The sequence below is a fragment of the Anomaloglossus baeobatrachus genome, chromosome 1 (assembly GCF_048569485.1).
Source record: "Anomaloglossus baeobatrachus isolate aAnoBae1 chromosome 1, aAnoBae1.hap1, whole genome shotgun sequence".
In the NCBI taxonomy this organism is placed as follows: domain Eukaryota; kingdom Metazoa; phylum Chordata; class Amphibia; order Anura; family Aromobatidae; genus Anomaloglossus; species Anomaloglossus baeobatrachus.
The window spans coordinates 844,558,186-844,573,558 of NC_134353.1; the positions used below are offsets into that span (position 1 = coordinate 844,558,186).

A 15,373-nucleotide genomic window follows, 5' to 3' on the forward strand; every position below is an offset into this window, starting at 1 on the left:
AGTGAGTGAGCAGAGGCTGCTGGCTGTAAGCGGTGACGTCACCGCTGCCACCGTTACTATAGCAACGTCAATCTCCGATCACGTGATTCCCGGTGCCACTATTCACCGGCTGTGACAGCCAGTCCTTGCATGTGGGCTGACTCTGTAAAGAACGCCCACATGCAGGAACGGGGAAGCCGACCATGTGCCAGAGCATTTCGCCAGTACACAGAGATACTGGAACGATCACCGCGTACCGGACAGATGCACTGACAGGACCTAGCATGATGTCTAGCCATGTGACCAGTCTGTAGCCAATGAGATAATAGTCACGTGACTGGTCACATGCTTTTTTTGACGTCACGGAAGGTCCTATAATCAGTGCTGGTTACCGGGAGGACGCAGCGATTATCGGAAGGAAAAGCGGTGGGAGACAGAGTGCAGAACGCGTCGCGGGGACCTGTAAGTGTTATGGCAATGTTTATTACCTGTATGTGTACATGTATAATGTGTTTTTATGTGTTTGTGTTTGCCTCCCATTGTTTTCAATGAGGTTCGAATGGTTCGTCGAACGGTTCGTCGAAAGTACGTCGAACGGAGCCTCCGTTCGATGAACTGAACTTGAACGCTAGGGGTGTGGCTCATCTCTACTGCTGAGACGCAGATCTACCTCTCTGGACCGGATATTACTTCCTTACTTACCAGAATCACACAATGTCTGTCTGCAATTTCATCGTTCTACTCTGCTCGATTTCTGAAACTGAACATGGACAAAACAGAATTTATCATCTCTCTCCCATCTCACTAAACCCCCCCACCAGACCCATCCCATCACAGTCCATGGCTGCTCACTCTCGACAGTCCTGCAAGCTTGCTTCTTGGGAATAACCCTTGACTCTGTGCTCTCCTTCATCCATATATCCAAGCCTTTGACACCTCCTGGCGACTCCAAATCAAAAATATTTCCCAGTGCCATACATGCTTTGACCAGAATCTGCAAAAACACTAGTACATGCCCTCATCATCTCCTGGTTCGACTACTGCAACCTCTTGCTCTCTTGCCTCCCTTCTAACAGTCTCACCCCCCTACAATCCATCCTAAATTCTGCTGCCTGACTAATTCACCTGTCCCCCAATTATTCCTTGACCTCTCCTCTCTGCCAATCCCTTCACTGGCATCTCATTGCCCAAAGACTCCAGTTCTTAACCATGACATACAAAGTTATCCACAACCTGTCTTCTCCATACATCTGTGACCTAGTCTCCTGGTACTTACCTGAAAGCAACCTCCGATCCACACAAGATCTCTACTCACCTCTCATCTCTTCTTCTAACAATCGCATACAAGTTTTCTCCCGCGCCTCCCCCATACTCTGGAACTCTCTACCCCAGCATATCAGACTCTTGCCTACCGAGGAAACCTTCAAAAGGAACCTGAAGACCCCCTCTTCTGACAAGCCTACAATCTGCAGTAACCTTCAGTCCACCGTGTTGCACGACGGTCTCTACCCTCACCTACTGTATCCTCACCCATCCCCTGTAGACTGTGAGCCCTCAGGGGCAGCGTCCTCTGTACCAGTCTGTGCCTTGTATTGTCCATGATTATTGTAATTGTCTATGTATGCCCCTTTTTTACATGTAAAGCCCCATGGAATAAATGGCGCTATAATAATAATTATAATAACTATAACTCTCTGGTTTAAGGGTATAAAAACTCAAAGTTTGAAAATTGCAAAATTTACAAAGTTTTTGCCAAATGTCTGCTATTTTCACAAATAAATGCAAAAAATAAGCCCTAAATTTACAGAAACAATCTTCCATTGAAGCGTACTAGGATGATTATCCCATAAAGTGACACTAGTCAAAATTGTGACATTTGGCCTTGTCAGGAAGGTGAAAACAGGCTGAGGGGCTCAAGGGGTTAAAAATTGGGCGGTATCACTATGCTAAGGCTCGTCCTGTGTACAATGGCTCTTGCTGAAACCTGCAATTTCGTGTAAATAGTGTCACCACCACAGGGGGACACCAGAGGGCGCAAGAGAGCAACAAGCGCTACACCCGGGACAGAAGGTGAGTCAGGGTCCGGCCCAGCTACCTGCCGAGGGGGCGGGGCCGTCTATGACGTCATCCTGGGATAGGAAGAGAGTCATGTGACCGAAAGAGAGGAAGCCGTCCCGGGAGAGAGTGCAGCCTGCAGGTGAGAGTGCAGAGGAGAGCGCTGTGTGCGGAGGAGAGAGCGGCGGGGATTACCAGAAGAGCAAGGTGCAGCTTACAGGGTGAGAGACAGTCCCCGGGAGACATGATAGACAGCAGCCTCTGACCCCCGGCAGGTGAGCGCTCTCCGGCACTGTGTCACCGCTTATTACAGGCTGGTCCTGGGCTCTATTACTTCTCCACTCTGTTTCTATCGTTCAGTGATCTGCAGCCTGTGGGACTACAACTCCCAGCATGCCCTATCCTGTAAGATCTGCCGTCCTGGTTGAGTTCCTGTGGAATGAGAACTGTAAGAAATGGTGGATTTGTGTAACCGCGGCCGAGAGGGTTTCTCCCCTAAATGACCCACCAGTGTGGATTTTTTTAGTTTTTTTTCCACCTGCCTTTCTCCCCTCACCCCGCTGTATGAGGCTTTGTTGTAATGTGGTATTTTTCACTGCGGTTTTGGCTGCGTATACAATATATCATTTAGGATTTTTTTATTTATTTATTTTTTTTTTCACATTTTACACCAAGTAACCCGTTGAATAAATTATTCCGGTTACTGCGGTCATGTAGATGCCTAATATGTATAGCATTTTTTTTCTCTAGTGATATGTTTTCTAATATATATATTGTTCATCAGAAATGGACCCCCGTGCAAAAACAGTACATGGACCCCGTGCTGCCCGACAGTTCTGTCTATGACCAGCTGTTTTGGAGGAAGACCTGGCCCCTTCTCTCTTGCGCCCCATGTGTGGCTGCACAGGTTGCACTAATGATATATTTGCCTCTTCTGCATCCATAGTGGCCCCAGTTACAGGGGAAAACTGCCCACTATGGTGACAAGACGCTGGCAGAGCTGATCTGTGTCTCTAGGTGGCAAACACTAAGTTCTACAGAAGCATTAGTGCCACCGGTGAGTCTACTCACTACATAGTGCTAACTGAGCGCTGTGCAGCAGGTAAAAGAGGAAACAGAAATGGTAATAAACCGCTCCTGTCTTCTCACCAGAGGCCCCAGCTGTGTCTCACAGCTGACATCTGACCTGCTCCTGCTAGATTCATCCCATGCTGTCGTTTTTAGTGGCACTTGGCTATTATGAGATTTTTTTTAATAAGGCATTATGTACTGATATAGGTCTGCCTTCTATACTCCCTATCATCTGGATGGATGGAAATTAGTATGTGTGATGTCTATACATTTTTTTTCACTACACATTTTCTTTTATATATATTTAATAACTTTATTTAAAAAAAGTGAAACCCTAATGCCTGGACTGTAATGATAAAGCACCTAGTAACTGCCATGTTGTACCTGGCATAACTGCCCCCTGCCATTCTGGGTAACTGTTGTAAGCCACTTCCCTTTTGTCCAACTATATGACAACATGTCACCAGGATTTTCCCTTATGAGCTGCGGCCACCACCAGTGGGCTCTTATATACAGGATTCTAGAATACTGTATATAAGAGCCCAGGCCGCTGTGTAAAACTAAAACACCTTTATAATACTCACCTAGGGGGTGGTCCAGTCCGATGGGTGTTGCTGCTCTCATGTCCGGCGCCTCCTGCATCTTATGCAGTTGCCATCCTCCTTCCCAGCCCCATGTGGATGACGCATCCTATATCATCCACTCAGAGTCCACCATTGCGCTCCTGCGCACTTCTCGCTGCCCAGCCAAGGGCAGATCAAAGGATTGCAGTGTGCATGGGCGGACGATCTTTGATCCTTCCTCGTGCCTGTGCATTACAATTGAAAGTGCTCAGGAGCGCAATGGCGGCTGGGAAGGAGGACGGCGACTGCACAAGTTAGAGGCTACACCCATTGAACCATACCGCCCTCTAGTGTAGTATAATGGTGGTCTTTTTTTCCGTTCTACAGTGTGGCCTGGGCTCTTATATATTGTATTCTGGAATGCTGTATGTAAGAGCTCACTGGTGGTGGCCACAGCTTATAAGCAACAAATATGGTGACATGTTCCCTTCAAAGTGAGCCTGATATCTGATACAAGCTGCCTGATCCATTGATCACATGCTCTTGGCACTAAGGGTATGTGCGCATGTGTGCGTATTACATGCAGTTACGCTGCGTCCTGCGTCCCCTGCACAATCTATGGAGATTGTGCAGGAGCCGTGCGCACGTGGCATGTTAGAACGCAGCGATTCGGCTGCTTGCTGAATCGCTGCATTTTAAGAAGTGACATGTCACTTCTTTCGTGCGTTCTGCATGCTGTCTATAGGGAGAGGTAGCATGCAGAGCGCACGAATCTGCCGGCACCATGCGCTTCAGAACGCAGCTTTTCAGCTGCGCTCTGAAGCGCACATTTTCGGTGCGGTGCATAGCGCACACGTGCGCACATAGCCTAACTGTATGATGCTGGTTAGGTATATTGAGTCTGAAACACTACGGTATTTTAGCGAAAATACATGCTTCAAAAACTGTGGGGGGCCGAGCCATGGTGGAGACTTGTCGGAAAGGCTTCTTCCCGCCTTCTGCCAATGACTGACAGGTCTCCACATATTCGCACAGGCACAGAGAGACCGATCAATCCAGGACAAAGGCCAGGAGAGGTTGCAGGGACCCAACTGTCTGACTTGTCCCCAGCGGCTAATAGTAGGATGTTCTCTGAAATACCGCAGCGTTTCAGAGCCAAACCTATCTGATATCTGGCTGAGATCATACCGCCAGTGCCTGATACATGCTGTCCGATCCAGGGGCAGCATGTATTTTATCATTATCACAAGATTATAATTTTGTTCCTCTCACTGAGAACATTCAATAATTCTGCTGTCAGGATCACTTTAATAATCTGGTGTACAGCCTGAATTTTGTTCTTTCTGTACAATGCAAGTCAGCCACAATTACCATAACAGAAAAATGTAATACCTTTGTCTTTATATAGAAAAAAAAAACGTTTTTTTTTCAAAAATGTATTTGTTTAAAAGTGATAAAACTTAAAATTATGTTAAGCTGTAATTGTACTGATCGACAAAATAAACGTGTTTTTTTTTTTTTTTTTTTTTTTTTTCTTAACTATAATATAACCATAATGCGTTATAAAGATTTAGGCTGTGTGCACGCTGCGTAATAGCATGCATCCTTCATCCCCTGCACAATCTATGAAGATTGTGCATAATTCGTGCGCACGTTGCTTTTTTGAGCGCAGCGATTTGGATGCTAAAATTTTTACCCAAATCCGTGCGTTCAAAAAAGCAGCGTGTCAATTATTCCGTGCGCTATGGATGCAGCTCCCGCTCTGTCTATGGTGGGGCAGCATCCCGAGCACATGAAATCGGCATGTAATCTGATGAAACACTGCATCCATTACACAGTGTTTCTGCAGCGATTTGAAGCGCACATGTGCTGTGAAATCACTGCAGAAATTTCAGCAGGTACGTGTGAACAAGGCCTTAAAGGGAATCTTTCAGCAGGTTTTTGCTTTTTAATCTGAAGACTGCAGGAGATAGTTGAACTCTGTGTGTGTCAGCCTCAATGTGTCACTGACTCACTTATTACCCTGCTGTGCTGATGTTTACTTATAGTGAAGGTTTTATCAACTGGGGTTATCATTGCCAGGACTACTCTTGTCTGACCACCCCTCCTCTGATCAGCAGCCTCAACAACGGTGACACACGTACCTGTCACCGCTGAGCAGAAGTCCCCAACACTTCCGGTCATACGCAGTATGAAGCCAGGTGTACGCGTCCCGGCTTCAGAGAGGTCTAGTGCGCATGACCGGAAGTGCTGGGGACTTCTGATCAGTACCTGTACCTGTACTGTACCTGTGACTTCTGTGTACACAGGTACACGTGTCACCACTGTTGAGGCTGTATTGGATAGCATGTTATCAAGCCCAAGTGGGCGTACTAACATGCTAAGAGGGAGGAATGAGTGCAGAAACTAACGCCCTTGCGACTAGTCCCTGCGCTCATTAGCATATCCTAAAGGGATCTTTAGAAAAAGTATTTCTAAAGATCTCTTTATTTATGCTACCAGATACAGGGACAGTTAGGCAGGGTTTAGAAATATACACCTAGAACTGGTCATGGTTCTGAATGCATATTGCACCTGATTGGTTCCCTTGAAATCTAAAAATTCTGGTTGAGTCGGAACTGATGCATCAGTAATCTAAGTGATACACAGTTGGATTCAGAGTCTCTTTGCCTACATCATACTGCTCTCAGATGAGATAGCAAAGACCTGCTGACAGATTCCCTTTAAAGTGATCTTCTAGGTTTATCACAAATGTCTACAATCACTGTGACTGCAGACTGTAGAATTCTCACATGGTGCAGAGCATGTGCTATGTGGATTCTCTGGTGCTGGTGGGCAGACCGATCGATCACGTGACTGTAAGTATGCAATATGCAAACTCCCTGCCACATTCTGACCAGACGTGCAAGGCCTCATTCAATTCACTGGTATTGAGCGAGGCCGCGCATGTCTAGTTGGAATGTGACTGCAGACTTTTTTGTGATAAGCCTGAACAACCCTTTTAATAATTTTTCTATGTACCTCCAATTGTTCTACTGACAAAGTACATCCTGTAGAAAAAAAGCAAGCTTTCACACAGCTGTACAATGGGGTCATTCTCAAACGTGACAATTATAATTACCCCCCCCCCCAAAAAAAAAAACATTTTGGTCATTAGACCCTGTCCTTAAAGGGAACATGTCAGATGCCGCATTTGTAGACAAAACTTATTTGGAAATGGCAGCCGGAAATAATGTTACTAGTGCATCTAGCCTTAGAGGCCAGTCTCCACTGGCTTATACCTATGCCATTCCTTTTGACTGTTGGGTCTCTCGTTAATACACAAACATGGCAAGATATGTCACTCTAGAGGACTATGTAAGGAGAAGCAGGTAAGAACTCTCCTCTTTGAGTAGGCAACCTAGTCGCATCATCCATTGAAATAGTTTTAAACTGTTTTCTATGGAACCTTGCAGCAAAAGCAGAGCCAGTGTCTGAATCATTCGGCCTGTGCTTTGGGCAGTATCAATCATCTGACAAGTTCCTTTTAACGGTTACATAGCAAAAACCTGCTGACAGATTCCCATTAATCTGAGAGCACCATAATGTAGGAACATGGACCCTAATAACAGTGACATCACTTACTGGGATGTGTTTTGCTAGCTCAATACAATGAGTGTTTTATCATAAGGAGATTATCAGTACAGGACAATGGTTCCTCCTAGTCCAATTACACGCCACGCCAGCACTGATTTGCAGCTTTCGGTCACTGTACAATGTACACAGAAAGCTGTGGTGTGGGTTGGGTTATACACAGCACAACAACTGAGCTCTGCTAGATCTGCTGCACAGAAAACTGTGACTCTTGCATAACTTCTGCATTGAGGAAGCTAAGTGATACATTGCTGGACTCAGGGTCTCTGTCCCGACATCATGCTGCTGACAGATTCCCTTTAAGCCTCTGGATGCAAACAAGAATCTATTCAGTCACTGACAGCAACAGAGGTCTGTTATACTGAATCACTAAGTTATATACGCTTCTGTTATGGAGGGATTAAGAGATTTATAAAACGTTCATACCTTTTGTATATAAATGTTGGATAACTTTCTAATATAACATATTTTGATTCTTCACCATGTGAAGATATTTGTTGCTGTCAGTGAAGAAGATTCCTGTAGCTCGGTCACCGCTGTTGTACCCAGTCTGTAGCTGCTAAACCACTTGGACTCCAGGCTGAGACATTGTAGTGAATTGCCAGACATGTTGTATTTATCTGATAAAGGAAAAAAGTAGCTTTTGTTTTGGTTGTTTTTTTATTTTTTTTTATTTTTATTTTTTCATATGCTTTATAAACTTAGTTTTCATAATGTGTGTTGTTCTTTTTTTTTTTGTGTTCTTCAAGCATACACAAATGTCTGGAGAAGGATCATCTTTTGCACCAAGATCCAAACACAGAGCTACAAATGGCCGCGGTGTACAATATGACCAAGTACCAGTTGAGTCCTGTGAGCCTAGAGGAAATCTACAGACGTTACAGGACTGCCAGTTGGCGTTGAGTGAAGATCCATTGCCTCCACCTCCTCTGCCACTTAATCCTCCTTTCGGGACGGACTTCTTTCCAAGTGACAGCGAGGAAGCAGTCACTGCGCTTGAACTGAGACCAGTACGACGTTTTATTCCAGAATCATGGAAAAAAATCTTCAAGAGTAAAAAAGAGACTGCATGGGAAGAGCCCATTTCAGATATTAACTACATTTCTGGGGGAGAACGATGTTCACCTCCTCGTTCACCGTCCCTTCCCGCTTCTGGACCGCATGGAAAAAGCTCAATTGTGGATGCAAAATTGGTTGGCGGCTCATACCGAGATCCATATGGAGGTTCTGGTGGTAGCTACAACTCTAAGAAAGAAGCTGACGCCATGATTGCCGATGATCCATTTGCATCTCTGGGTCGGCAGACGCAGACTGTGAAAACTTATAGTGAGAGAGTAGAAGAGTACAACTTGCGATACTCTTACATGAAGTCGTGGGCCGGATTGCTGAGAATATTGGGCGTTGTGGAACTCTTGCTCGGAGCTGGTGTTTTTGCCTGTGTTACAGCTTATATCCACAAGGACAATGAATGGTACAATATGTTTGGTTACTCCCAGCCTTATTCATATTCTGCTAGTCTACAAGGGGGATACTACTATGCTGGCCCCAAGACTCCCTTTGTACTAGTAGTGGCAGGCTTGGCATGGCTGGCTACTATAATCCTCCTGGTGCTTGGCATGTCCATGTATTACAGGACAATTCTTCTGGATTCTAACTGGTGGCCACTGACAGAGTTTGGGATTAATATCTGCTTGTTTATTCTGTATATGGCTGGAGCCATTGTGTATGTCAATGACACAAACAGAGGAGGACTTTGCTACTATTCCTTTTTCAACAACCCCTTATATTCCACATTTTGTCGCGTAGAAGGGGGGCAGACGGCAGCCATGATATTCTTGTTTGTCCTTATGTTAGTATATCTCATCAGTGCACTTGTTGCTTTGAAGCTCTGGCGACACGAGAGTGCACGGAAGAGACGAGAATATATTGAGCAGGAGGTACGTTATTTTATTATTTATTTAGCATCCTGTACTGGGTTGGACTTTTTTTTTTTTTTTTTTTTCCAAAAAAAGGAAGTTATCCTTTTATCCTGTGGATATCTTTCTGATTCCTGTGGGACTAACCCCCTAGGACCCACCGGATTGGGGTTTTGGAAGCCTGAAAATGGAGCTCTGGAGCCTCGTTCTGAAAGGAGCAAAGATGTGCATGCTTGTCATACGTTGCTGCCGAGCTCTGCACTCCCATACACAAAAAAACGGAGCGGAGACTGAGCATGCACACTACTGTTTAATTCATAACAAGGTTTCAGAGTCCCAGTCTCGAGCTTCAAAAGCCTTGATTTTGGGATCACTGGGTTCTCAGTATCCTGGACTTCTCACAATCAGAAATTCATCCCTTATCCAGTGGATAGGTGATAACTTTGATTTTCTTTTTAATTTATTTTTCATTGGGGGGGAGGGTACCCCTTTTAATTTACTTTGGCCAGTGGGTTTCTGTATTTTCTGATCTTTGTTTTGGGACATTTTTCATCTTTTGTTAAAGAAGCATTCCCATCAAAATTTGTATCCTTTTAATGTATTGCAGTCATCATATTATATAGCACTGTGTACTTACAATTGCTCATTTTGTTTTTCTACCCAGTTAATTCTTCTTTTTTTTTTTTTTTTTTTTTTAAATTTTGGGCTATGGCAGCACATGATTAGTAAAGGATTACCTGAATCCTTTAAAGCTCTATGTAAAAACAGGAAGTCACTTTTCCCTGCATGAATCATCCCCCTTTTCAACTTCTGACTCAGGTGCTCCACTTTTCCCCTTGTCAAGTGCAGAGATGATTTGTGCAGGGAAAAGAGACTTCCTGTTTCAACATAGAGCTTAGAAAAAGCAGTGCCTGAATCAGGGGCGCCACCCCTATAACTAAAAACTAAACGCAGCTGGGAGGATTAAAGTTCTTTTCCTCCCAGCAGCAGGTCTCAATGTGCAGGCACCGGACAGGTTCAGAATTCTATTAACATGCAAATTAACCCGTTATATGATGGTTTCTCTTTAAACTTTGATCCATACTAATGAGCCCTATGCAGAATGCAGTTCTTCTATCTTGCAATCGGTTCTATCTCAATCAAATCAATAGATCTTTACAGCCACACAGTGGTTTTTCCTTTAGTCTCCCAAATACATGTACGCTAGGCAAATGCCGCCATGATGTTTTTTGTTTATATAGCACAGTGAATTTTTACTATTCTTTTAATATTAATGATGAAATAACCTGATCTTTTGTGTTCTATTTGGCAGATGAAGTCACACGATTCACATGATTATCCACATAAAGTTTTGGTACGTATATCACAGCAAAATATGTCCCAATTATTGGCCTTATTGTCTGATCAAGCAAAAATGTTGGATATGGTTAAGGTACCGTCACACTAAGCAACATCGCTAGCAACATCGCTGCTAAGGCACAACTTGCTAGCGATGTTGCTTAGTGTGACATCCAGCAACAACCTGGCCCCTGCTGTGAGGTCGCTGGTTGTTGCTGAATGTCCTGGACCATTTTTTAGTTGTTGCTCTCCCGCTGTGAAGCACACATCGCTGTGTGTGACAGGGACAGAGCAACAACTAAATGTGCAGGCAGCAGGAGCCGGCTTCTGCGGACGCTGGTAACCACGGTAAACAGCGGGTAACCAAGAAGCCATTACCTTGGTTACCCGATATTTACCTTTGTTACCAGCGTCCGCCGCTCTCACACTGCCACTGCCGGCTCGCTGTTCCCTGCACACATAGCCACAGTACACATCGGGTTAATTATCAGGTTGTTCTCTGCTAGAATTTGTAGAAATGATGTATCCTAAAAGCTATATATACACAGCTGTTCTATAGTGTTGAACGGACAGGAGGCAAATGATGTGTTATTGCCAAAATAAATGTCACTATAATGTATGTGAGATATGCTGGCATTGTACATAGAGAAGTATTTCTGGGCATACTTACAGCTAAACATGTAACTAAGCACTGACACCATTATCTATGGTTGGTTATGCGGATGTCAGTGATGATTTACTTCCGAACACCGTCCTAAACATATAATTATAATGTGGCACATCCAGTAACTATGCAGTCTGCGGATCCTCAGACTTTCGCAATTTAACAAGGGATTGTCACCACCAATGGCTTAACTATTAGAGTCCGATGGGCCCCAATGCAAAATTTGGGACTGAATACTATCTTCCCTCATGTTGGCCAGATGTATGGGTCCCTATAACTTTCTAAATCGTCTAAAGACATACGTGTTGCCCCTCTACCCCCCCCTCTTCATTATGTAGTAATGGCCCCCCCATCCTGGCAAATATGGCCTTATCTTAATCCTGTCCTGGTATAAATAGTCCCCCGTTCTGTCTCCAATGCATAAATAGGAAAAAACAAAAAATATTCTACTCAGCTTGCACGGCTCACACATTTTGCGGTGTCCTCCTTTTGTAATTGGCACAGGGGCCAGCAGCTGACGTCACATACCTGCTATGGCGACACGTGATGTCACTGTCATCCATCCCCAGTCACGGAAATGCCAATGTCAGCTGCCGGCACCTGTTTGGCCGTCCGCACATATTGCAGCGCAGGAACCCCTGATAGGCCTCTGTTTCACAGTGCACTTCAGCTAGATGTGATCCTCGGGCGCACATCCAGCTGAAGTAGTCGCTGCATTCGGCAGGCTCCCTCCACCCTCAGACTCGTTCACACCCTCTGCGACTGTGATGGTTATACACCTGGTCATCACTCCTGACAGGGCTGACAGGTTTTCATAAATACTTCCATTCTCTATGGAATAACAAATCTGGAACATTTTTCTCTTAACTCACCATTGTGCTGTTCCTATGTTATTCCTTCTAGAACTTTTTGAATGAATGAACGAACAACTGGCTGTAACCATTTCCCTTGTCAAAAGGTGTGTTCTTACACAATCTGAACTGGCCACAATGATCAAAGAGTATCACTCTGTAGGGACACCACCCCAACTGATAACACCCACTTGTCTATGTACTAATACAGTGGAACCTTGGATTATGAGCATAATTTGTTCCGGGACTGAGCTCTTTCACCAAGTTACTCTTATATAAAAGCAAATTTTCCCATAGGAAATAATTGAAACACAGACAATTCGTTCCACAACCCAAAAATATTACCTGTATTTATACAAACTCATTACAGTAATACAAAATAATGTACTGTATTCATATAATTATTACAGTACACTGATACAGAATACTGTACAGTGAAAAACATATGAAACTGCATGTTAGCTTATAATAGAATTGTTGGTGTGCGGGAGGTACAGTATACAGAGAAAAAATAATGTATAAATATGACAGGCTTTATTCTAGTACAGTACACAAAAAAACCCCAAATCTATTCTCCACAAAATAAGGGCAGAACAAAGCCAAATGTGTGGTAGGAAAACTGCACAGGCAATTAGATTACAGGACAAGCAATGAGCTGTACCGGTTAGTAGAAAGAAAGTACAATACTGTATCCACAAATGCAAATGGATAGACATGCTATATAGTATATACTGTACTGTGCAATGGTATACAGTATACAGTACAGAAAGTTATGGTACCTCCAGAGCAGGTTGGAGCGCAGTGAAAGGACAGAATTGGAAGTGTGCACTATGAATATTTGCTCTTATTTCAAATCATTGCTCTTATACCAAGTTACAAATTTTTTTGCTTGTCTTGCAAAACGCTCTCAAACCAAGTTACTCTTAATCCACGGTTCCACTGTACATTTTTGGAGGGTTTAAGGTGGAATGGCACAACAGAGTTATGAAAAAATTATCCCAAATTATTTTTTTAATGGAGAATGCAAACTGAGGTGTCAGGAGAACTGACAGATTCTCTTAAAGGGTACCTCTGTAATGTAACTCTGACCTAAGTACAGTAACTCATCTGTGCCTTTTTAAAATGACAGCTTTCAGCATGTTTGCTTAGTGAATTGGTATTGATGATTTACTCACTACTTCATAACTATAAGATTTAAAAAAAATATTTTTTGTCCGTGATTCTTAGTCAATGCTTGCAGTCATATGTTTCGCACATTTTTTTTCTATAGTAAATCAACATTAGTGCACTGCTTATGTAGCTAATTGTAGGTAGGGCTGCCCATACCGGAACATGAGAAATGCAATCATGTAGGAATGTGTTACACAGCAGAGCTGGGGGAGATGGGCTACTGAGGAATGCACTAAACCTGCTGCTTCTTGTTCTTTGCACACAGCATTATCCCGATCCTTGTAATTACTAGTTACAAAAAAACCTAAACAGGAAATTCAAGTACATGTCATAATGTACTGTGCACAGAATAATCCATTAGAAATCTATATATGTATTTTTTTACATTTGATTGTTTAGCCTTAAGATAGGGTATCGCTGTCTGATCAGTGGGGGAGTGCAACCCCCAGGAACCTTCACCAATCAACTCTTCTCGGCGCCTATTTGTGCTCCGTTCCAGAGCAGAACTTCACATCTTCATCAACTCTACTGACTGTGCCTGGGGACTGTAGATGTACCCCCATTCATTTGATTGAGCTGTGTAGTTATGCACCATAAGCATATCAGCCGGTGCCGACAACAGCTGATCCAAGATTCCCATCTGATATTGATGACTTAAGGCCCCGTCACACACAACGAGATTGCTAACGAGATCGTTGCTGAGTCACGGTTTCGGTGATGCGGTAACGATCCCGTTAACGATATCGTTATGTGTGACACCTACCAGCGATTAGGCCCCTGCTGTGAGATCGCTAGTCGTTGCCGAATAATCCGGACCATATTCTTCAATTCTTCCTGCTGGGCCGGACGCATCGCTGTGTTTGACACTGTGTGACAGGGTCCCAGTGACTGCCGAGATTGTTATACAGGTCGCTACTGCGACCTGTATCGTTACTGCGTCGTTGGTAAGGTCTGACTGTGTGACATCTCACCAGCGACCTCCCAGCGACTTACCAGTGATTCTTATCAGGTGGAATCGTTGTTGGGATCGCTGGTAAGTCGTTGTTTGTGACTGGGCCTTTATACGAAGGACAAGCCATCAACATGAAGTACCGAACAACCCCTTTAAAGGGGTGGTTCACTACTCTGCAATAGGGCCTCATCCCTATAAAACTGATAGAGAAGGCTTTTTCTAAATACCTTGTTCAGCCAATTCTGCCACCGAGCGGCACTATTGCGGTCTGCTCATCCCCATGAAGTAACTCCCACTCCCTTCCTTCCTGGGCTCTGTGACCTCTGAGGTCCGGTGATGTCATGTCAACTTCCAGTTGACCCAACAGCACGGAGCCCAGCCCCAGTCTCCCTTAGTGACTGTGCTTTGGGCGGCGATTCACCGCTTATCACAGCCCAGCATGTCACACGCTCTCTCTCTGCTACAGAGCGCCCGCAAGTAGGAACGATGCTGGGCTGTGATGATCACGGAAACGCCACCCAAAGCCCAGTCACTCAGGAAGAATGGGGCCAGGCTCGATGATGTTGGGTCAACTGGAAGTTGACGTGACATCACCAGATCCCAGAGATCACGGAGCCCGGGGGGTCACGTCATGGGGTTGAGCAATAGAGCCGCTCAGAGGGAGAATTGGCAACACAAGGCCTTCCTTATCAGTTTTACAGAGATGTGGCCCCTATTGCAAAGTAGTGAACCTCTTCTTTAACTCTCATACTTCTTTGTTATTTATAAGAGTACAGATTAGTGTAGAGCTGATCTTTTGAAAATTCAAATTCACCAGCGTTGCCAAACTTTTCCTAAAAATTTGAACCTCAGTGAATTATAAGTACGGCAATACCTCTAATTGCCCTGGAAAAAAAACAAAAATAAAACTGTACGGCACTAGGTCTATACTCAACCACTTAAAGGGCTGTTATGCAAATACAGCCTTAGTGATATCAAACTGACCTAAAAAATTATGGCTATGGGTAAATGACATACTCAGTGTATTCTCTCACGCGAGAAAATAGGGCTGTTTTCTGCAACTAGCCTGTCGCTAAGCTGTGATATGCTCCCATCTATACTTACCGAAAAAAAATATACATTTATATAATATATATATATATATATATATATATATATATATATATATATATATATATATA

The 15,373-nt window shown here is 44.0% G+C and overlaps 1 protein-coding gene across 3 annotated transcripts in view; it reads left to right on the forward strand.

The window, feature by feature from the left end:
* The first annotated feature begins 2,122 nt into the window (after positions 1–2,122).
* The window catches only part of MARVELD2 (MARVEL domain containing 2), a 43,705-nt gene continuing 30,454 nt past the window's right edge, over positions 2,123–15,373 (forward strand). Inside the window, exons 1-3 of one of the 3 annotated variants that reach the window (XM_075342103.1) lie at positions 2,123–2,176; positions 8,051–9,238; positions 10,530–10,571. In XM_075342103.1, coding sequence (XP_075198218.1) covers positions 8,060–9,238; positions 10,530–10,571 — 1,221 coding nt within the window. In that variant the 5' untranslated portion in view covers positions 2,123–2,176; positions 8,051–8,059. Of the gene's footprint in view, positions 2,310–8,050; positions 9,239–10,529; positions 10,572–15,373 lie in introns of all 3 variants that reach the window. The other 2 variants (XM_075342090.1, XM_075342096.1) reach the window with 2 other exon arrangements.